The sequence below is a fragment of the Panthera pardus genome, unplaced genomic scaffold, assembly GCF_024362965.1.
Source record: "Panthera pardus isolate Hobbes unplaced genomic scaffold, ASM2436296v1 HiC_scaffold_24, whole genome shotgun sequence".
NCBI lineage: Eukaryota > Metazoa > Chordata > Mammalia > Carnivora > Felidae > Panthera > Panthera pardus.
In genome coordinates, this window is record NW_026526810.1 from 46,560,853 (window position 1) to 46,579,510 (window position 18,658).

At 38.3% G+C, this 18,658-nt stretch overlaps 1 protein-coding gene across 7 annotated transcripts in view; it reads left to right on the forward strand.

Moving 5' to 3' along the window:
- Positions 1-18,658, forward strand: part of ATP8B4 (ATPase phospholipid transporting 8B4 (putative)) — a 253,329-nt gene that overhangs the window by 127,371 nt on the left and 107,300 nt on the right. For all 7 annotated transcript variants that reach the window (XM_019442149.2, XM_019442151.2, XM_019442152.2 and 4 more), the window contains exons 8-9: positions 10,984-11,054; positions 14,471-14,553. In XM_019442149.2, coding sequence (XP_019297694.1) covers positions 10,984-11,054; positions 14,471-14,553 — 154 coding nt within the window. The remainder of the gene's footprint in view (positions 1-10,983; positions 11,055-14,470; positions 14,554-18,658) is intronic.

Here is an 18,658-nt window from a genome sequence, read left to right on the forward strand (position 1 = left end):
TAGCATATGTACTGAAGTATTTACATTTGAAAATTTGGTAAATCTGTACTAATTAATAATAATTAAGAAAAGAATACCAGAATGTATTACTAAAAAGTCTCAATTATAAAATGTTGAAAAAGACACATTAATTAATTACTTTGATAGCCTGAGTGATTATCTCTTCGTCTATTTCCTTTGTGATCTTTTTTCTTTTTTTGAGAGAGAGAGAGAGAGGAGGGGAGTGGCAGAGGGAGAAGGTAAGGGAGAGAGGGAATGTTAAGCAGGCTCTATGCCCAACGTGGAGCCCAACACAGGGCTTGATCCTAGGAACTCTGAGATCATGACCTGAGCCGAAATCAAGAGTCATATGCTTAACCAACTGAGCCACCCAGACGCCCTCCTTTGTGATATTTTCAATCAATAGACACAGAAGATTTTAAATGAAGCTATCATTTCATATAAAAGATTTTAAAATGCTCCAGTACTTTAAGAACAGTTTTTTCTCACATATTTTGAATACTATCCCTTAATAATAGGATTATTACTGTTAATTTGCAATATAGTTGAAGAAGATAACCAGAGGACAAAAAAATGTATGCTTCTTCCTGAATAATCACAATAAAAAATTTCTATTGGTCTGAACTAATAAAATGCTATTTATGACATTTTGCTTTGCCTATCAAATGTACTATAATTTATATTCTCAAGCTTCCTATGTTACAATTTCCTTGATAAAATTCAAGGGGTCACTTCAATGACTAAAATATATGTGATGAACTGTAGTTCACATTAAATAAAGGGCAAGAAAACTAACCATATGAGAGATTGAAAGTTCAAGTTATTGTAGTCTTTATGTCAAATACATATTCGTTATGAAAATTTGTGTTCAGTACAGTTTTATGTATCAAGTTGTGTCCTTCATTAAATCTGAGGCATTTTCCTATAGGAAAAAGGAGTGACCCCAAGATCTCTTTACAAGAATAATTCAGTTGTGGGGCACTTGGGTGGCTCAGTCGGTTGAACATCAAACTCCAGCGCAGGTCATGATCTCGCCTTTCCTGAGTTTGAGCCCTGCATCAGGCTGTCTGCTGTCTGCTGTCAGCGCAGAGCCCCTTAGAATCCTCTGTCCCTCTCTCTCTCTGCCATTCCCTTTCTCACCACCCCCCCCCTCAAAAATAAATGTTAAAAAAAATAAGAATAACTCAGTTGAGACTCCTAAAGATTCACTTTCAGAAATAGTCTTCTTTCATTAATGCACTGTCTGCGTATACTGATCCTTTGGAACAGCCTATGTTAAGAAGACTACTCAGTGGTCAGACCATTTACAAAAGAGCTCACCCGCTAAATGGAGAAGTGTTTATGTCCCTGACAACATCGATTCTTTGGAAAATAGCCGAGAACCAAAAATAAGTACAAAGGGGTTGGCACAGCCAAAAGAGAGGTCTCAAAGTCCATATACTGTGGCCTAGACTCCTTATACGTAGGACGATATGCCAGGTTCTCACAGTTTACAGTTGACACTTGATCAACATGGGTTTGAACTGAGTGGGTCACCCCCCTGTCCCTGCCCTTACCGGTAGGTTTTTTCTGTGTGTGTGTGTGTGTGTGTGTGTGTGTGTGTGTGTGTGTATACACACTATATTTATATTTTTCCATATACATATATATATATATATATATATATATATATATACACACACACTATACAGTACTACAAATGTATTTTCTCCTGATGATTTTCTTAGCATTTTCTTTTCTCTAGCTTACTTTATGGTAAGCATATAGTGTATAATACATATAACTACCAAAATAAGTATTAATTGACTGTTAATGTTATCATTAAGCCTCTGGTTGGTAGGGTATTAGTAGTTAAGTTTTTTGGGAGTCAAAAGTTACACTTCATGGATTTTTGACTGAGTGGGGGTTGGCACCCCTAGCCCCATGTTGTTAGATTAGACACAACTCAAATTAGCTTATCCAGCTTATTTTCCAGCTCATTAAAGATTAGCAGCAATACACTAGGGAGTGGCATCTGCTGGTTCTAACCTGTAGGAAAGATGCAGACAGATACAGGTATCTTTTGTTATCTGAAAGTAGAGTGGTCCTGTGAAACCCTCAATAAGCCAATATAGCATAAATCAAAGACTCTTACCCTTAATTCATATGGAGAACTTTTTTGAGTATTCCCAGGCCCCCAAAATAATCTCTCTTAGGCCTTTCTGATACCTTAAGACACATCTTGCTAATGATGCACAAAATAAGTCAAGATAAAGCACAGATGCTCACAGACAGTTCAAAGCTTTGGAGGCTAGACACTGAGATGCTGAGGATAGTTCTGGGAGAAGGAGCTTGGTGGGGACTCTCTTGCTCTCAGGTGCACACTACTTCTGTAAGGGTTCACTACAAACTTGTATGCTACTTTTGCTTTTCCTTCCTTTCATAAAGGTAAAAATCCTTTTCATATTTCTTTTGGTTAGTGAAAACAAGTACTGAAATAGTTCTTTCTTGAAGTGGTGTAATGAAAACTTTCAAAAAGTTGGGGATACCTGTGTAGTGTAAGGGCAGTGAAGTGAATTGGGTTAGAACTGAGTCTGCTCCATTCCTTCTGTGACAGCACTATATCTTCTCTGCCTATGGTTTCTTCATGTGTCAATCAAGGTGCCAGACCACTATATCATCCCAAAGATCCCTTCCAGTCCTGTGTGCTAATTCTCTGTCTGAACTGAGATGACTACAGGGTTCTTGAAGGCAAAGAGCACATTGATCTGGCTGGTCTCTCACACCTAGTGCCATGTTGGGTCATGGTGGGCAGACAGCAAGTGATGGCTGAATGAATAAATGTCAGTCTTTTGCAAGAGAGAAGACAGAGGGGAAAATGGATATAAACTTTGAAAATTCGGAGTGTTCTGGCTCAATGGGATACTAATATACATCTGTGTGTTCTAAGAAAAGGTCACATATATTCAGGATTCTTTGCTTAAGAAGAAAAGTCTTCATGTAACTTAATTTAGTTCTGCGTTCAATTAAAATGATTACAGTGAAAAAGTTTTGGTGCAACTAGATGATTAACCTTCACTTTTTAAAAACACTGGCATATGTGGAATTCTAAGATGTGTGCATTCAAAAAAATGTTTGGCAACTACTTTGTCCCAGGAATGGCACTAGATTATAATGGAATTAGAAAAAATTAAAGTGTGCCACACATGTAACTATTATTTTATTTACAATTGAATATTTCAGTGGCAATGCTAGACATATTCCCACTTCATGTATTCATAAAAACAGTGTATTTAAAGAGCCCCCTGTATGTGCTCTAACAAGGATAAATATTAGACTGAAATCACTTGTTCACTAATCTATATTCTAGTGTGTTCATTTATCACATTCTTTGGGGTGAATCCAAGAAAGGCAGAAATCAACCATATGTCCCAAATCTCCTAACTCTATAGGACCTCCTGGGTAACTTATCTGTGCTCCACCTTGCCCTCTGGCCTTGATATTCTAATTTGTATTTCCCCTCATCTTTATTCTTCACTTAGTTATATTTTCTATGTTATGGTACATGTGCTTGCTTTGCTTTTGCAAAACTGTCTGTGGAATGATGCATGGAAGGCAAGTGTAAGTGCACACATCAGGTGAAAGAAGACCAGTTCAATAGGTGTTTCATTAGCGTTGGTTTAAAATGAATCACACATTTAGACAAATTTCCATGAAGTCAGTGATCCATGTGTCCCAGCACTGTCCAGTAGAACTTCCTGCAGTGAGAGGTGCCTGGGTGGCTCCGTTGGTTAAGCATCTGAGTCTTGATTTCAGCTCAAGTCATGATCTTGAAGTTTGTGGGTTTCAGCCCCTCAGCAGGCTCTGTGCTGACAATGCAGAGCCTGCTTGGGATTCTCCCTCTCTCTCCCCTCCCCCACTCCCTCTTTCTCTCCCTCTCTCTCTGTCTCAAAATAAATAAACTTAAAAAAAAAAAAAGAACTTTCTGCAGTGATGGGACTGTATATTTGTGCTGTCCAGTGTGACAGCCAACAGCCCCGTGTGGACACTGAGCGCATAAAATGTGACCAGTGCAACTGAGGAACTGAATTTAAAATTTTATTTAATTTCAATTAAAAATTTTTTTAAAATGTTTATTTGAGAGAGCTTGAGTGGGGGAGGGGCAGAGAGAGAGAGGGAGACACAGAATCCGAAGCAGGCTCCGGGCTCGAACTTGTGGACCATGAGATCATGACCTGAGCCAAAGTTGGACGCCCAACCAACTGAGCCACCCAGGTGCCCCTAAAATTTTATTAAATTTTAATTAATTTTGATTTTTAAAAACATTTAGATTTAGATAGCTATATGTGACTTGGGGCTGCTTGATTGGATGGCACAGATGTGGCCTTTTTATTGTGGCTACATGATGGGATGGGAATGCTTATTCTCCACTCTTCTCTACATCCAGTTCTTTACATTTTCACTTGGAGGGGCAGCACCAAAATAATCTTTTGAGCTTTTTGTACTACCTTGCCCACATCCCTCTCCCAGGAGTGACTTCTGTGATTGCTGGGTTTGGGGGCAGGGAGTGGTGCCCATGACCCAGAGCCTCCTTCCTTCCTCTTCTCTTTGGGCTCTGCCTGTGTTCACAGTACATTCAGCCCTGCTCTTTCATTCCAACAATTTTACAAAAGCAAATCCTGGTGGTGGAGGTGCTTGGAAGGTCCAGGTAGTTTAGAGCTCCCTTTATCTACAGCTAGGTGAACCTAACAGGGATCAAGTATTAGCAAGCCCATTTGGCCCACAGACCTATAGCCTGGTCTCCAGCAACTTTATTAATAACAAGAATGATGTGTTTATCTCCATTGATCTTGGTCTGATTCCTATAATTATAGTTCTATTGGTTTAATCTTTGGATAAGTGAAGAAAGGAGTTCTTCAAATGCCAAAACTCTGTAGTGTCTCTTGATTATCTCACTTTGTTTCAGAATTTTTCTATGTCTGTCCAGCTACTTGGCATCTACAAAACTTTTTCTAAGGGCCAATGTTTTTATGGGTGAACTGCTATAATAATTTAGAAGTATGAATATGCCTCCTGCTCCCTGAGGATTAGCTCATTTAATCTTTACATTAGCTCAAGGAAGGCAGGTTGTTCTATTATTGTTCCCATTTTACAGATGAGAAAACAGTGCCATCAAATAGCTTGCCAATAGGAGAGCTAGGAGTTAAACACAGGCCATCTGGATTTTAACTCCACTCCTAATTGCTACCATATGCTGGCTCCTTACCCCGTTAAAAGTCATCCCAATTGCCTTGAACCTGGGTTTCCTAAGTTAGGGTCTTCAGGCTTGGGTGCTGGAAGTGAAGTGACCACAGAATGTTGTACCTAATTCTGATGCATAACCTCTAGTTGTTCATACTTAGAATTCTAAATTAATTTATGTCAGCTTATTCTATTTTAAGCAAGGAAAGGAGCTTGCCTGCGATGGCTAATTAGCTGGCATATTCAGAAGTTACCTTTGTTTTCCAGACAAGGAACCCTCACTACTCCTCACTTAAAAAGAAATTTTAAAACATGTTTGGGCTGAACTTCCAGAGCTCCTAGTTTAATTTTGGGACCAGGAGGGGAAAATGAAGAGTGTGATTCACTTACTGCAATGAGATTGGCTTGCATAAGAAGAACCAAGTAAATGGTCAGACAAACACACTGCAAAGGTCTTTATTAGTGCCAGAACTTGGACCCTGGGAGCCAGGCACACCTTCCTCCTTTACTTGACAGCAGTAACCTTGTTTTATTTTCATTTTCCTACCTGGTGGTAGAAATAAACCCCTTACTGGACATGACCATATTTGAACATTTGAACGAGTGTCCTCTCTTCCTCTACTGTCTCCATCCCCCTAGAAGAAAGGCATTCATTTTTTAGGTGTTTACAACAGTAAAGGTTTTGTTTTAAAACAAAGGCATTCGTCTGCTACCTGAATTGGAAATATCACCTTTAGAAATTAAAGAACTAGAAAGATGAATCTGACCTCAACTCCAGTACTGACCAAGGGTGGGCTTTGGCTCTCTCACCCATCAGGGCATCTCGTATCATTTTTTGCAGCACCTTAGTCCCTTCTAGAGAGGCCATGTGGTGGTCTCATTGCCCTCTTTGTTATTTAAAATTTTATAGCTTCAAGTCAGAATTACTTGCTTCACACTAATTGTTGTAAATAAGCCCTCTTTCACTTTTAAAAATATGTGAGACAGTGGAAAGTTGAAAATTTCCAGAGGAAGTTTTTTTTAAAACATTTGTGTAAGCTGCACTGAAAAAGAAGCTTCTTGCTAAAGTATAGAGAGGTGGTAGCATGCCATTTTCTACATTAGAAAAAAATACATGGTCAGTGTTTTGTCTATAAGCAATTATTCATTTGGGGGGGTGAAATATACAAGGTAAGGATTCTTTTTGACTAAAGAAAGTAAAAATTAGTAAAGTAAGTAAAAGCTATGATCATTATTATTCTCCTTTTCTCCTTTCTTCCATCCTTTTCTTATTCTTCTCAAATAGTTAATTATTAAAAACATGTTTTAGATGTATCTAATACATGTTAGTAGACACTCAACATGCATTTGTTTGATCTGAAATTTAAACGTTAAATAAAAATATCACCCACAATCTTACACATTTTCATTTTTACAACTCCATCCTGATTCTTGTCTGTATCAAACCTATTTTCCTATAAGTGTACTCATACTGCATGAGCCATTTTGGATTTTTATTTGGGGACTACAAAAGTAAAAGATAATATTGTAGATAGTAAAGAAGATTAGGAGCTCCATGTACCAGAATGACTTAATAGGGAGATTCAGATAGGACATTCCAATTAATTCTACAAATTTATCTTTTCATCAGGTTATGGGGTTAATATCCCACTATTCTTAACCATTGTGGTTTTGGTTTTTAAACACCAACAAAGCAAAACAAAACAAAACACTTTCTGTTTGTCCTGGTCCAGTGATTTTGTAGCCACCCAGAGGAAAGAGTATACATCTGGGAACAGAGTTATAAATTCTAGTTCTAGCTCTGCCCTTTAAACTGTGTGGCATGAGCAGGGCGTTAAATCCCTTAGGACCTTTTAAAAGTGACAAAGCTCTCACCATGACTTTGTAAAGGCTATGGATGTTACATGAATTAATTTAGTTCATCTACTGCTTGTGGGGCCAGAGATAAATTTCCCACATTTCTTATTCACACAACAGGAACAATATTATCTTCTCACAGGATTGTTGAAAGAATAAAGTGATAGAATTGTGGAGAGTTTTATAAACTCTTTGTTTTATAAACTCTTAAAGAATTGTACAGCTTTTAGGTGTTCTCATTGCTTGAGATTTTGCTTTATTCTGAATTCTTCAATTCAGCAAACATTAATTATGCCTAATCAATCTATGAGGACAGTGTTGTTGGTTGTGAGAACTCAAAGGTGTTCAGTGGATTCTTAAGTTTCCTCTGATTGAAGTATTTGTTTAAGGTTTCTATGAAGCAATTGCTTGGGCTTTTTGTTGTATGTGGAAGGTGGAGGAAAGGGCATTGTGTTGGAAAACACTGCTTCATCCTTGGGGGACATAGTTGAACTTCTCTTGGCAGGACATGGGGAAAAGTCACCAATAATTGAGAGAAGAAAGTACAAATGGTATCTGAGGAAGATGTTTTTGGTAGGAATTAACGACTATTTTCCTGGCACATTTGTGAGTTCCAATAAATGTGCTTTCATTTCCTTGTTGTTGTTGTTGTTTTTTTTTTTTTTTCTTTTTAATGTCTATTTTTGAGAGAGAGAGAGAGAGAGAGAGAGAGAGAGAGAATATGAGTGGGGGAGGGGTAGAGAGAGAAGGAGACACAGAATGTGAAGCAGGCCTCAGGCTCCAAGCTGTCAGTACAGAGCCTGACGTGGGGCTTGAACTCACAAACCGGGAGATCATGACCTGAGTGGAAGTCAGATGCTCAGCTGACTGAGCCACGCAGATGCCCCTCTTTCTCTGTTCTTAACTCCTGCTCATGTCTCTGCCTGGGGAGACCTCCCGTTATTCCATCCAGAATCTTCCATAAAGCCATTCGTTGGCTACCAACCTGATGTACTCTACCTCATTTGCACTCCCCCATAGCACTTTGGTAATAAGACCTTTAGAACCTGTATTGTATTCTGCCTTTACTAAACTATAAAATCCTTGAAGGAAAGAGGTTTTTATTCATTTTAGTATTCTCACCTTAAATTGCCCGGATTCATGTGTCACTTGTGGCCTCAAACAAGTTACTGAACCTCTCTGGGCCTCACTTTGCTCATCTGTGAAGTGGGAATAACAACAGGACCTACACTACAGGATTTCTGTGGGAGTAAGCTCTCACTGAACACTGGTGTTACAAACCCCTGCAACTCAAACACAAGTTTCTGGATCCACTAAGAATTGGGTACCCTGGCAGATACTGAAGGGGTCAGCTTCAGGAGGCCTGGTCTGGGACTGAGTCACGGGCTGGTTGGGCTCTAAGACCTCCCTTATGTTCCTCCACGTCTGGCCCAGAACCTCTGACAAAAGCATGATGACCAGGGACTGACAGGGCTGTTATTGCATCTCTCTTCTCCTTTTCTTTTCAGAATTCTTACTGAGTGCACCTGGAAATAGGAGTGCTGCATGATTGTGAGTGGGCAGACCACTTATTTCTCTGCATGCCCCCTCTTGGTCCTGCCCCTTCACATTTCCTTCTCAACTATAATGAATTTAAAAACTTCAAGGGAGCAAAAAGGAACACCAAAGCTCAGTCAGTGGGGCAGGGAGAATAGGGATGAATGAAGGGCATGCAGAGATCAGGGAATAGGGAAGCAGGAGCAAGGTTCAGAAGTCATCAAAGAAAAAGATGACAACAGAAGGGACAGGAAGAGTGGGGAAGGTTGAAGGTAGGAAGGTAGTTGTCCCAACTTCCCAGGAGGTAGTCAGGGCAGATGTTTGCTTAGAACCTGTGGGCTTTCTAATTCTCAGTCACAGCCTTTAGGAAGTTGAGTTACTGTTCAGGAGAGAATCCACTTGCCAAATGGTGGTGCCTCAGTCACATGTTCTGAGCCAGCAGTGGATGACTCCTCCCTTTGTCTAACAAAACTATAAGTATTAAGCTGCTAAACTCAATATTAAATAGGAATGTTGAATCAGTCTTACTGTACAGTTTAGAAGAGAAGTCGCTCTAGATACAAATCAAGATCTTTCTCTGTACTTCATAACTGTTTTCAGTCACAGATGATGATCGAGCATTCTGGATTTTGTGTAAAATGATCCTATTAAGCTCAAGGGAGGAGAGGCATAGGCCCAAAGAACATGAAGTTATACTGCTATCATATTCGCTGATATTTAAATTGTGAGAAGTAAGACCAAGGTAAATTTTCAAAAACATTTTTTTCTCTTTAAAAACATAGTGGGTAATTTTGGCTCAAGAATGGTGTACAACTCTTTACATATTCTCTCTATGGTGGGTTTGCTGTAGGCACGTTGTGATTAGTCAGAAAATAATTTTTGCCTCCTCAGGCCTCTGTGACTCTTGTATTGGAGCTGAAGAGGAGTCTTGATAATATAAACCCATTTATAGCTTTAGGGGCTTGTCACTGAGTTGTTTCTTAATTCTGTTTTGTCACAATTGAAACAAAACTGAACATGCACATGTGTACCCACACACAGACACCCCTTGCCTATATTTGAGTTGGAAATAAAAAAGCTTGAGGCAATGAAATGAATGGGTTGATTATAAATTTAATCTCCAGGACTTGGGGTGCTTGGGTGGCTCAGTCCGTTAAACATCTGACTCTTGATTTTCTCTCAGGGCATGATCCCATAGTTTGTGGGATCGAGTCCCATTTTGGGCTCCAAGCTGATAGTGTGGAGCCTGGCTGGGATTCTCTTTCTTTCTTTCTTTCTTTCTTTCTTTCTTTCTTTCTTTCTTTCTTTCTTTCTTTCTCTCTCTCTCTGCCCTCCCCTCCCCTCCCCTCCCCTCCCCTCCCCTCCCCTCCCCTCCCCTCTCTCCAAACATTAAAAAACCCAAACCTCCAGGACTTGAGAATGAGACAATTCTAATAATTGAAAAAACAAAGGTAAGAAAATTGCACAGATTTGGAATGCCAATTGTACATTCAAACAGTGCGACACACTTGTTAGGCTAATGTGTCAAAGTAATTGTTAGAATTTTAGTGAATTCATTTTAGATCTTCAAATCTTTCAGAATTTCATAAAAACCCTTATTTAAAAATGAAATTTGAAATGAACGATTCCCCAGTATAGGAAGCAGCCAGAATTCTAAAACTGAATTGTGAAAGGTCATTTTTAAAGCTCAAATGGACAGCTGAACAGAATGATTTATTTCTGTGAAAGACCAACTACTTAGTTTCTGGATGTTGTCTGCTGTCATTTAGAGCATTTTCTATTCTGTCTTGCCTCTTGCTTAGCCCCTGTTTTATATTATCTTTTCCCTTATTTATACCCATCATCTTTTTCTTTTTTAAATGTTTTTATTTTTTTTCTTTTTTAAAATTTTCCGTGCCTGCCTTATTTTTTCTGTGATTTTCAATTTCCTCCTACTTTACTTCTGTCTTTTCCCCATCAGCTTTGCCTACCCCCTACTCTTAAAGGATAATACTAGGGAATTAAAATGATCTTACTTATTGGGGAAAGTTGTATATTTTCCATTAGTATTTATCAAGACAAGAAAGTAGAATTTTATATATATTTTTGCAAACAAAAAAGTAAATGAAGTGGCTATAAATTTATATGATACCCCCTAGCCCTTGCTTATATTCTGATATTCAAGGGGTGTGCTCAACAGGAACAGAGAAGTAGAGGGAAGGTTGTATTTGAGGCATGTAGCAGAAAAGTGGAACAGGATTTTACCTCTCTCATTTTTTTTTCCTAAGGCACTCCTGGCTCATTAGTAAGTAGTGGAGGGAGGATCCAACATAGAAGGCTTTCAACCACTCTTCCCTTCTCAAGTGTTCTTGATGATTTTTTTTTAAATAGGCTGATCTGCTTCTCCTATCAAGTAGTGAGCCACATGGCCTCTGTTATATTGAAACTGCTGAGCTTGATGGGTAAGTTATTAAAGTCAGAATAATGAATTAGATTCATTTTTAGTTTAACAGTAATAGCTTTAGGAACAGGACTTAACCTAAATCTTATTTTTCACTTAATTTTCTTGGAACAACTAGGAATATAACTTGCAAATTCTATTATTTGTTAATTACTTTGTGGATCTGTAGAAAGCTCTGTCTTTTCTCTTGAATTTATTTTCTTTGAGAAACAGTGAGTTAAATAGATCTATGTCTATTTGGCCTGGGTGGTCCTACCCTTGATTTAGGCAGTAGCTAAAATAGTGCTGAGAGGGAAATTTATGGCACTATATGCATACACTTGAAAAGAAAAAAAGAATCTCAAATCAATAATGCAATATCCCATCCCAAGAACCTCTAAAATAACAGTATAAACCCAAAGCAAACAGAAGGAAGCAGATGAAGATAAGAGCAGAAATCAGTGAACTTGAAAGCAGAAAACAAAAAGAGAAAAATCGATGAAACAAAGAGCTGATTCTTTGAATACATCAATAAATTTGATAAACCTTAGGAACACTGAAAAAGAAAAAAAAAGACACAAAATAGCAATATCATGAATGAACCAGGGGATATTATGACAGATCATGAAGATGCCAGAAGGTTGAGAAAATCCTCCAAGCAGTTTTATACATACATATTTAACAACTTAGATGAAAAAGACCACTTCATCACAACACAAAGTACCACAACAAACTCAATGTGAAATAGACAATTTGAATTGCCCTGTAACTTTTAAGGAAATTGAATTCAAATGTAAAACATAAAGCTATAAAACTTTTAGAGAATACCGTAGGAGAAAATCTTCAAGATCTAGAGCTAGTCAAAGAGGTCTTAGACTTGACACAAAAAGCATATAATTCATAAAAGGAAAATTGGATAAATCAGACTTCCTCACATTAAAAATTGTAACTGTGCAAAAGGCCTTGTTAACAGGATGAAAAAAACAAACTACGGACTAGGAGAAAATATTTGCAAACTGTCTGTCTGACAAAATATTTTTATCTTGAACATTTGAAAAATGCTGAAAACTCAATATTAAGAAAACAATCTAATTAGTAAATTAGCAAATGATATGAAGGGACATTTCACCAGAGATGACATACAGATGGCCAATAAACACATAAAAAGATGTTCAACATCATTAGTCCTTTGGGACATTAAAATTAAAACCACAATGAGATGTCAGTACATACCTATCAGAATGGCTAAAATTAAAAATAGTGACAGCTCCAAATGCTGGCAAGGATTTAGAGAAACATGATCACTCACATATTGCTGATGGGAATGTAAAATACTACAATCACTCTGGAAAATAGTTTGGCAGTTTCTTAAAAAGCTAAACATGCAACTACCAGACAACCCAGTAATTTCACTCCTGTACATTTATACCATGGAAATAAAGACTTAAGGTACACAAAAACTCGTACACAAATGTTTATGGCAGCTTTATGTGTAACATCCAAAAATTAGAAACAACGTGGATATCCTTCAACAGGTTGAACAAACGGTGGTATATCCATACCGTAGAACACTATTGAGCAATAAAAAGGAATGCTATTGATGCATTCAACAACATGGATAAATCTTCAGAGAATTATGATGAGTAAAAAAGCCAATCCCAAAAGGTCACATCCCAAAGGTCCATTTATGTAGCATTCTTGAATTGGCAAAATGATAGAAAGGGACCACTGATTAGTGGTTGGAGGAGGCAGGGAAGTGTGTGTGGCTATATGTGATGTCAGTGTTCCCCATCTTGACTGTATCGGTGTCCATTGTGATATTGTGACATCGTGATACAGTTTTGCAAAATGTTGCTGTTGGGGAAACTAAGGAAAGGGTATACAGGATCTTTGTGTATTATTTCTTATGCTGAAAGTCATTTTGAAGTTTGAAGCCAAGATACTGAGGCATAGGAAGAAGACTATGGCATGACACAACACTATTAATTAGGAGTCTTGGGGATTACTTTTCCCTTTTAGTTTACACATCTGAAGATGGACGTGAGATGCTGGAGAGAATTCTGAGGAAGTAGCTTAAAAAGATGATAAACCTTGATGAATGACACGTTGTGTAGAGCTAGGTTAAGGAACGATGGCTGTCTTGCTTAACTGGTGCCACTGCCTAATATAAGTTTGCTTAAACGATGGGCACATTGGCCCTTTGGCCTCAATGCCACTATCTCACTCTTGTTCTTCAAGCCCAGCTCAATTTCTACCTCAGTTTGAAGCTCTTCTTGAGTATCTCAACCCCTACTCATTTCTGCCTCTTAGGAGTTGATAGATTTGGCAAAGACTGAGCCATGAGATTAGTTTTAAACAAGGTAACTGCAATTATATATCCAACTTAGTGTCTCCTACAGAAAGCTATTTCACCAAGGGGGTACTCCTTGAATTGGTTTCATGCTGTCATATCATTGTGAAACTCCTTTATGGGAATTTTAGATTAAATGCCCTCTCAAGTACCTGCTTCTTGGTTCTCTGAATTCAGTTATTTCATGGTTTGTCATTCCAAATGGTGATACTTGCTTTTTACCTACCACTTCTTTCCCTCAAGAGAACAGTAACCCTTGTGGGGCCGCACTGAATCTCATGGGTGACTATGGTATGTATTCAATCAGTATTTGCTGACTGAGTGAACTCACTACTAAACATTTCCACAAAAGAACTCTGACCAATGATGTTAAGCTACAGTAGAAGAAAACTAGGTTGAACTCAGTGAGAAAACCAGCATGTCAAGCCCTTACATGCGAGATGTGAGTAATGGCCATAGAATCTTCACAACTGGTCATTTCATGAGGACCACAGGGCCATCTGTCCAATGTATCTGTGGTTCTGCCTGAAAGAAGATGACCAGCTCACTACGACCTGCTGAGTTCCTGTCTGGTTGTATGATTCCAGACTTGTGGGATTTTGGGCTTGATTCTCCACAGGGCAGAAAGCTATATTCCCCTTCCCATTTAAATTGCAGCTACTGTGAAATTAGCCATGACCATCTTTTACAAGTAAAATTCTCATGTAGATAGTAGACTCCAGAGTGATACTGGCCTCCTTTATTTGGCAACTGTGTTCCCATTCCTAATGTGTTTTGTAACTCATGCATGATGTCTGAGTAGGTTCGAATGAAACCATATTTATTATGTACTCTGTTCTTTCAAATAACAAAACAGATTACTGTGTTGTTATGCAGATGTGCCATGGGTGGAATGCCAACTCTCGGGAGCATGCAAAGCCCTGTCCACTTTACTGAGACATTGTGAGAGGTGTGAATGACATTTGAAGGGAGTTTCTTGAATCTCTTATGTTGGGTTTTGCATGTGCTGCACCTGCCTGATTACTTTATGTAAGATGCTATTGGGCTGTTCCATGTAAAAATTCATGTTGTGTCAATTAATTTCATAGGGAAACGAACCTGAAAGTCCGCCATGCACTATCAGTTACCTCAGAACTTGGAGCAGATATTAGCAGACTTGCAAAGTTTGATGGTAAGTGTTTAAAACAGACAAACAAAAATCACAAAACCAAAAAGTAATGTAATGAAATAATTATCGGAAATTTAATTCATGTTTCTTTTTACTTGGTGGAAGGACATAAAATTCTGCAGGCATCAAAGCCTGTAATCTCATGCAAAAGAGTAAAAATGTTTACCAAGGGGAGAATGGCTTTATTAGTTCATTGTTCATTTCATCCTTGTTTCCTCTTCTGTAGATCTCATTTCCTTTAGTCCCACAATACCCTTCCTTTGCCTGACCTTGGCCTCCCTGGGGTCCTGTGCAGATTTGCTGTGGATGAACACAAGCCATACTTGTACTTCTAGCTCTAAGTCTAACCATTCATCTATTCTTTGGCTCCATGACAAAGACCAAATACTAGACTGCAAAGTTTGCCAAGAAAATAATCCAGCCTCATATATTTCTGTATCTTGCATAGTGCCTGGCATAATGTCTTAAAGGTAGTAGGTGTTCAGGAAGAAAATTCTGATTTATTAGTAAGTCGGTCAGCTGTTGCTCTTTGAGACCATGGTTTCCTTATCACAACTTTCACACCACTCAACTCAGTCCCTTCTTCTCAGCATGGGAAACCATCTCCTCTGCCTGTTCTGTTCCACCTATGTCTTGTTATTTTCTGTTAAAGTTGTCACAGAGAAGCAAAATCCTTCAAGAGTAAAAGGAAAGAACCATTAACAGTAGGGCTATAGGCACCAGAATAGGCTATGGGAGAATCTTTGGGTTCAGTGGTCTCTTGCTTTACACATTTGTATGTCTGTCCTTGAACACAAATATTTCCATATAGACTGGTTTTATTTATTAATGAATCTTTGAGTTTGAGACGGTCTTCCAAATATTTTCTTTGGAGTCTATTTAAAGGAAAATGTGGTCAGGCGTCCTAGCATGATCCTATGAGTTAAAGCACTGGTGAATTTTAAATTGTCAAATTTCCCCAGTGCACCGCTTAGAGTTTATATTGCCTGTACTTTGCATTTGCTTATAAACTCTGTCTAGAGGCTGTTAATATTTTCATCTCTATTAAATGTGTGCTGTTATAATAAATGTTTATAGAAAAAAATATTCCTCCAGTTTGAGATTTAAGTCAGGGGAATAGCCAGGAAACTTTAAATGGCCCAAGAAATACTTTGATTGGAGTAAAACAAATTATACATTTTCTACTAAGTAATTTTTTCAATGAAAATTTACTGTTCTTTGAATCCAAGGAAAGTAAATTCTTTTCATGAATCAAAATACTTGCTTAAAATATTTCATAGAATATTTATGGAGTCCTAAAAGGGCAACCTAAATATAATTTACCATTACTCATTTCTTTCCTGGCAGAATTGTACCTTTATTCCTCTATCAATCTACGAGGAGGTAAAAATTCCTGCTTTTTAGTCTTCTTTACCATAAAAAAGCAGAAAATTATTGTTATAATTGCCCACTTCACTTTTTTCATACTGTGATTCAGTTCAGACACTAAGAAATCTTAGCGGTGTAAACAGTAAAAGTTTTTTTCTTGTGCATGTCATATTCTGATGTAGGTCAGGCGGCCTTTTCCATCTTATAGCCATGGTGCCTAGACTAATGGCCTCTAAGGTCACCACACTAAAGCAAGGACACACTGACTTTTAACTGCTTCTTCCTTTGACATTTTGTTGACCAGTGTGAGTCACATGGGCCTGGCCCAAATGCAAGGGAGGCTGGGAAATAACAAGCAGATACATTTGTTGAGTGCTGTCTTTACCATACCCTCCAAGAATTCTGATCATAGGTCAAGGCCAGGATAGTGCATCAAGGGCCAGGGTGGATTAGGTTGATTTCTTACATGCAACTGTAGGAATGGGGCCAAGAATCCTCCTTCTCAGTCAGAGTATGACTCCTCTTACTCTCTATCTCTTCTACCCTGTTTGGCTTTTTCTTTTTCTCATAGCACATATCACCATCTGGCATACTCTATAACTTATTTATTTTCTGTTTATTATTTATTGTTCATCTCTGCTTGCTGCAGTGTAAGCCACATGGGGATCTTTGTTTTGCTCACTGTTATATGCCAAGTTCCTAGAACAATGCCTTGCACATAATAGGTGCTAGATAAATACTTGTTCAGTGCATGAATAAATGGTTGCAAATGCCAGAAATGGGGGGCAGGATCAACATGAGGCCCCAGAAAGACAGGGGAAGGCAAAGGAAGGGCCTAAGGTCAAGTGATTGGGAATGGTGGGTGGAAGAATGGGGTGAGGTAGAAACTTCCTGATGGGAACTTGAAGGATGAAGCAAGAGTGCTGGGTACCCTGCTCCTGGAGGGCAGGTGGCTGAGAGAGGGCTTATCTGTTGTGGTGATTTTATAAGGTCTTCATCTCAGAATATTTTTTCAAACAAAATTTAACACATAGGCACCACATGTAAGTCAATAAAAGTGGTGCTGCTCAGGCTGAAGCCAGAAGACATTTCCTCACCTAAAATAGTTTCTTTCATGTAGCTGGGGTATCCTGAAAGGTTAAGGGACTTGCCTCTTTATGAAAACAGTTTTTAAAAATATTTCATACAATTTGTTTTTAAAGTACATTAATAATTATTACATACTAGATGTGGCTTGAATTTGCTTCATGGAGCATAAGTAACTCATCAAATCTTTAACATAATTGTTTTCTCAAAGGCAACACAAACCTCTCTATTTAGAAATCATTTATACTTAAACTGTGGTCACTTTTCAGTTTAGAACTGAACTAAGGACCAGATTTCTGTTGAATTTACTCTTTTGTTCTTGAATTTTGTGTTGAATTTAAATCTACCTTAAAGTTTAAGGCAATATTTTGAATTGAACTTTATATTAAAATATGATTTCCTATTTCCAAGAAAGCATCTTGGAATAACTAGAGGGATTAAGGGGAAATAAACTAGACACAATATACAAATTATATTTTCCCTGTTAGCAGCTACATTTAAAGACCAGAAAGGTGATGCAAGATGTGGTATGGAAAGTCTTTGAAAGTGTTGGGATAGTTAATAAACACTAAATCCTTCCCATTAAAGCTCTTGCTTTCTTAAAGCCTTCAACTTTTCCTCTACTCCATTCTTTCCAAACCCTAGTTTAGACATGTTCATTTCAGTCTTTCCCTGCCTCTGACACACATATTCGAACCCTCTATACTATAAGCACACATTTCTCTACCCGTTTCTCTCCTCCCATCCCTCCATTTATTACTAATCTATTTCCATCTTCCTCTTACACCCTTTGTGTTAGCTTACATGTGCTGTCTCCCAGCATACATTATCTCATTTTCTGTAATTCTTCACCGATTCTGTTTTCATTGCTCTCTCCATATTAATTAAGTAATGAAATCCATTTATTAAGCATCTCCTAGGCACAAGATGCAGTGGGAAGTGTGTAGGATTAGAGGATATCTCCACATGTATTATCTAGTTTCCTTTGATACCTTTTCTCCTCCATTCCTTTCTTTAGCCCCTCCCCTTTTTTTGTCTTTATTCACCGTTGTCATAATGGTTTATCACTAGATTTCAGGTTTTCCTCTGATGACTAGAAAAACCTTCCTTGAGTCGTGGGAAGTGAAACCACATATTGCATCCTTTAGTTTAAGCTAAAAGCATGATATCAACATAGTGTACATTTGGAAGTGCCCTGCCTAGCTGTGGCATGGTCTAATAGATGACACAGACATGTGAGGCACGCCCTTTCCCATGCTCTCTGTCTGTGCTAAGTATATCTTTTAGCTTGTGACTTCTGGGCAAATCTGGGTATGGTGTTATTTTTGCTTCTAGTTACTGTGTGGTTTTTCTTCTGAGACTTTGCCAAAATACTTTCTCTAGCACCAAACTACAGTTTTTGTTTTTGAATCGTAAGTGCACATCTTCCAAGTATTTGGAGACCTGAGTTTCCCACTCATATTCCTAGAGAAGTCCTCATGGGGGACACCAAGACTCAAAACTGAGATGGCTAGGGCCTTAGGATATCCCTCATAAGTCTTCCTGCCTCCTCACTTTTGCACCTAAACCCGAGGACAGTGTCTTGCTAGTAACCTCCTTGGGCATGGCATGAAACTTTCATTCATTCTTTCTTCATTCACTCAGTCATCTGTCC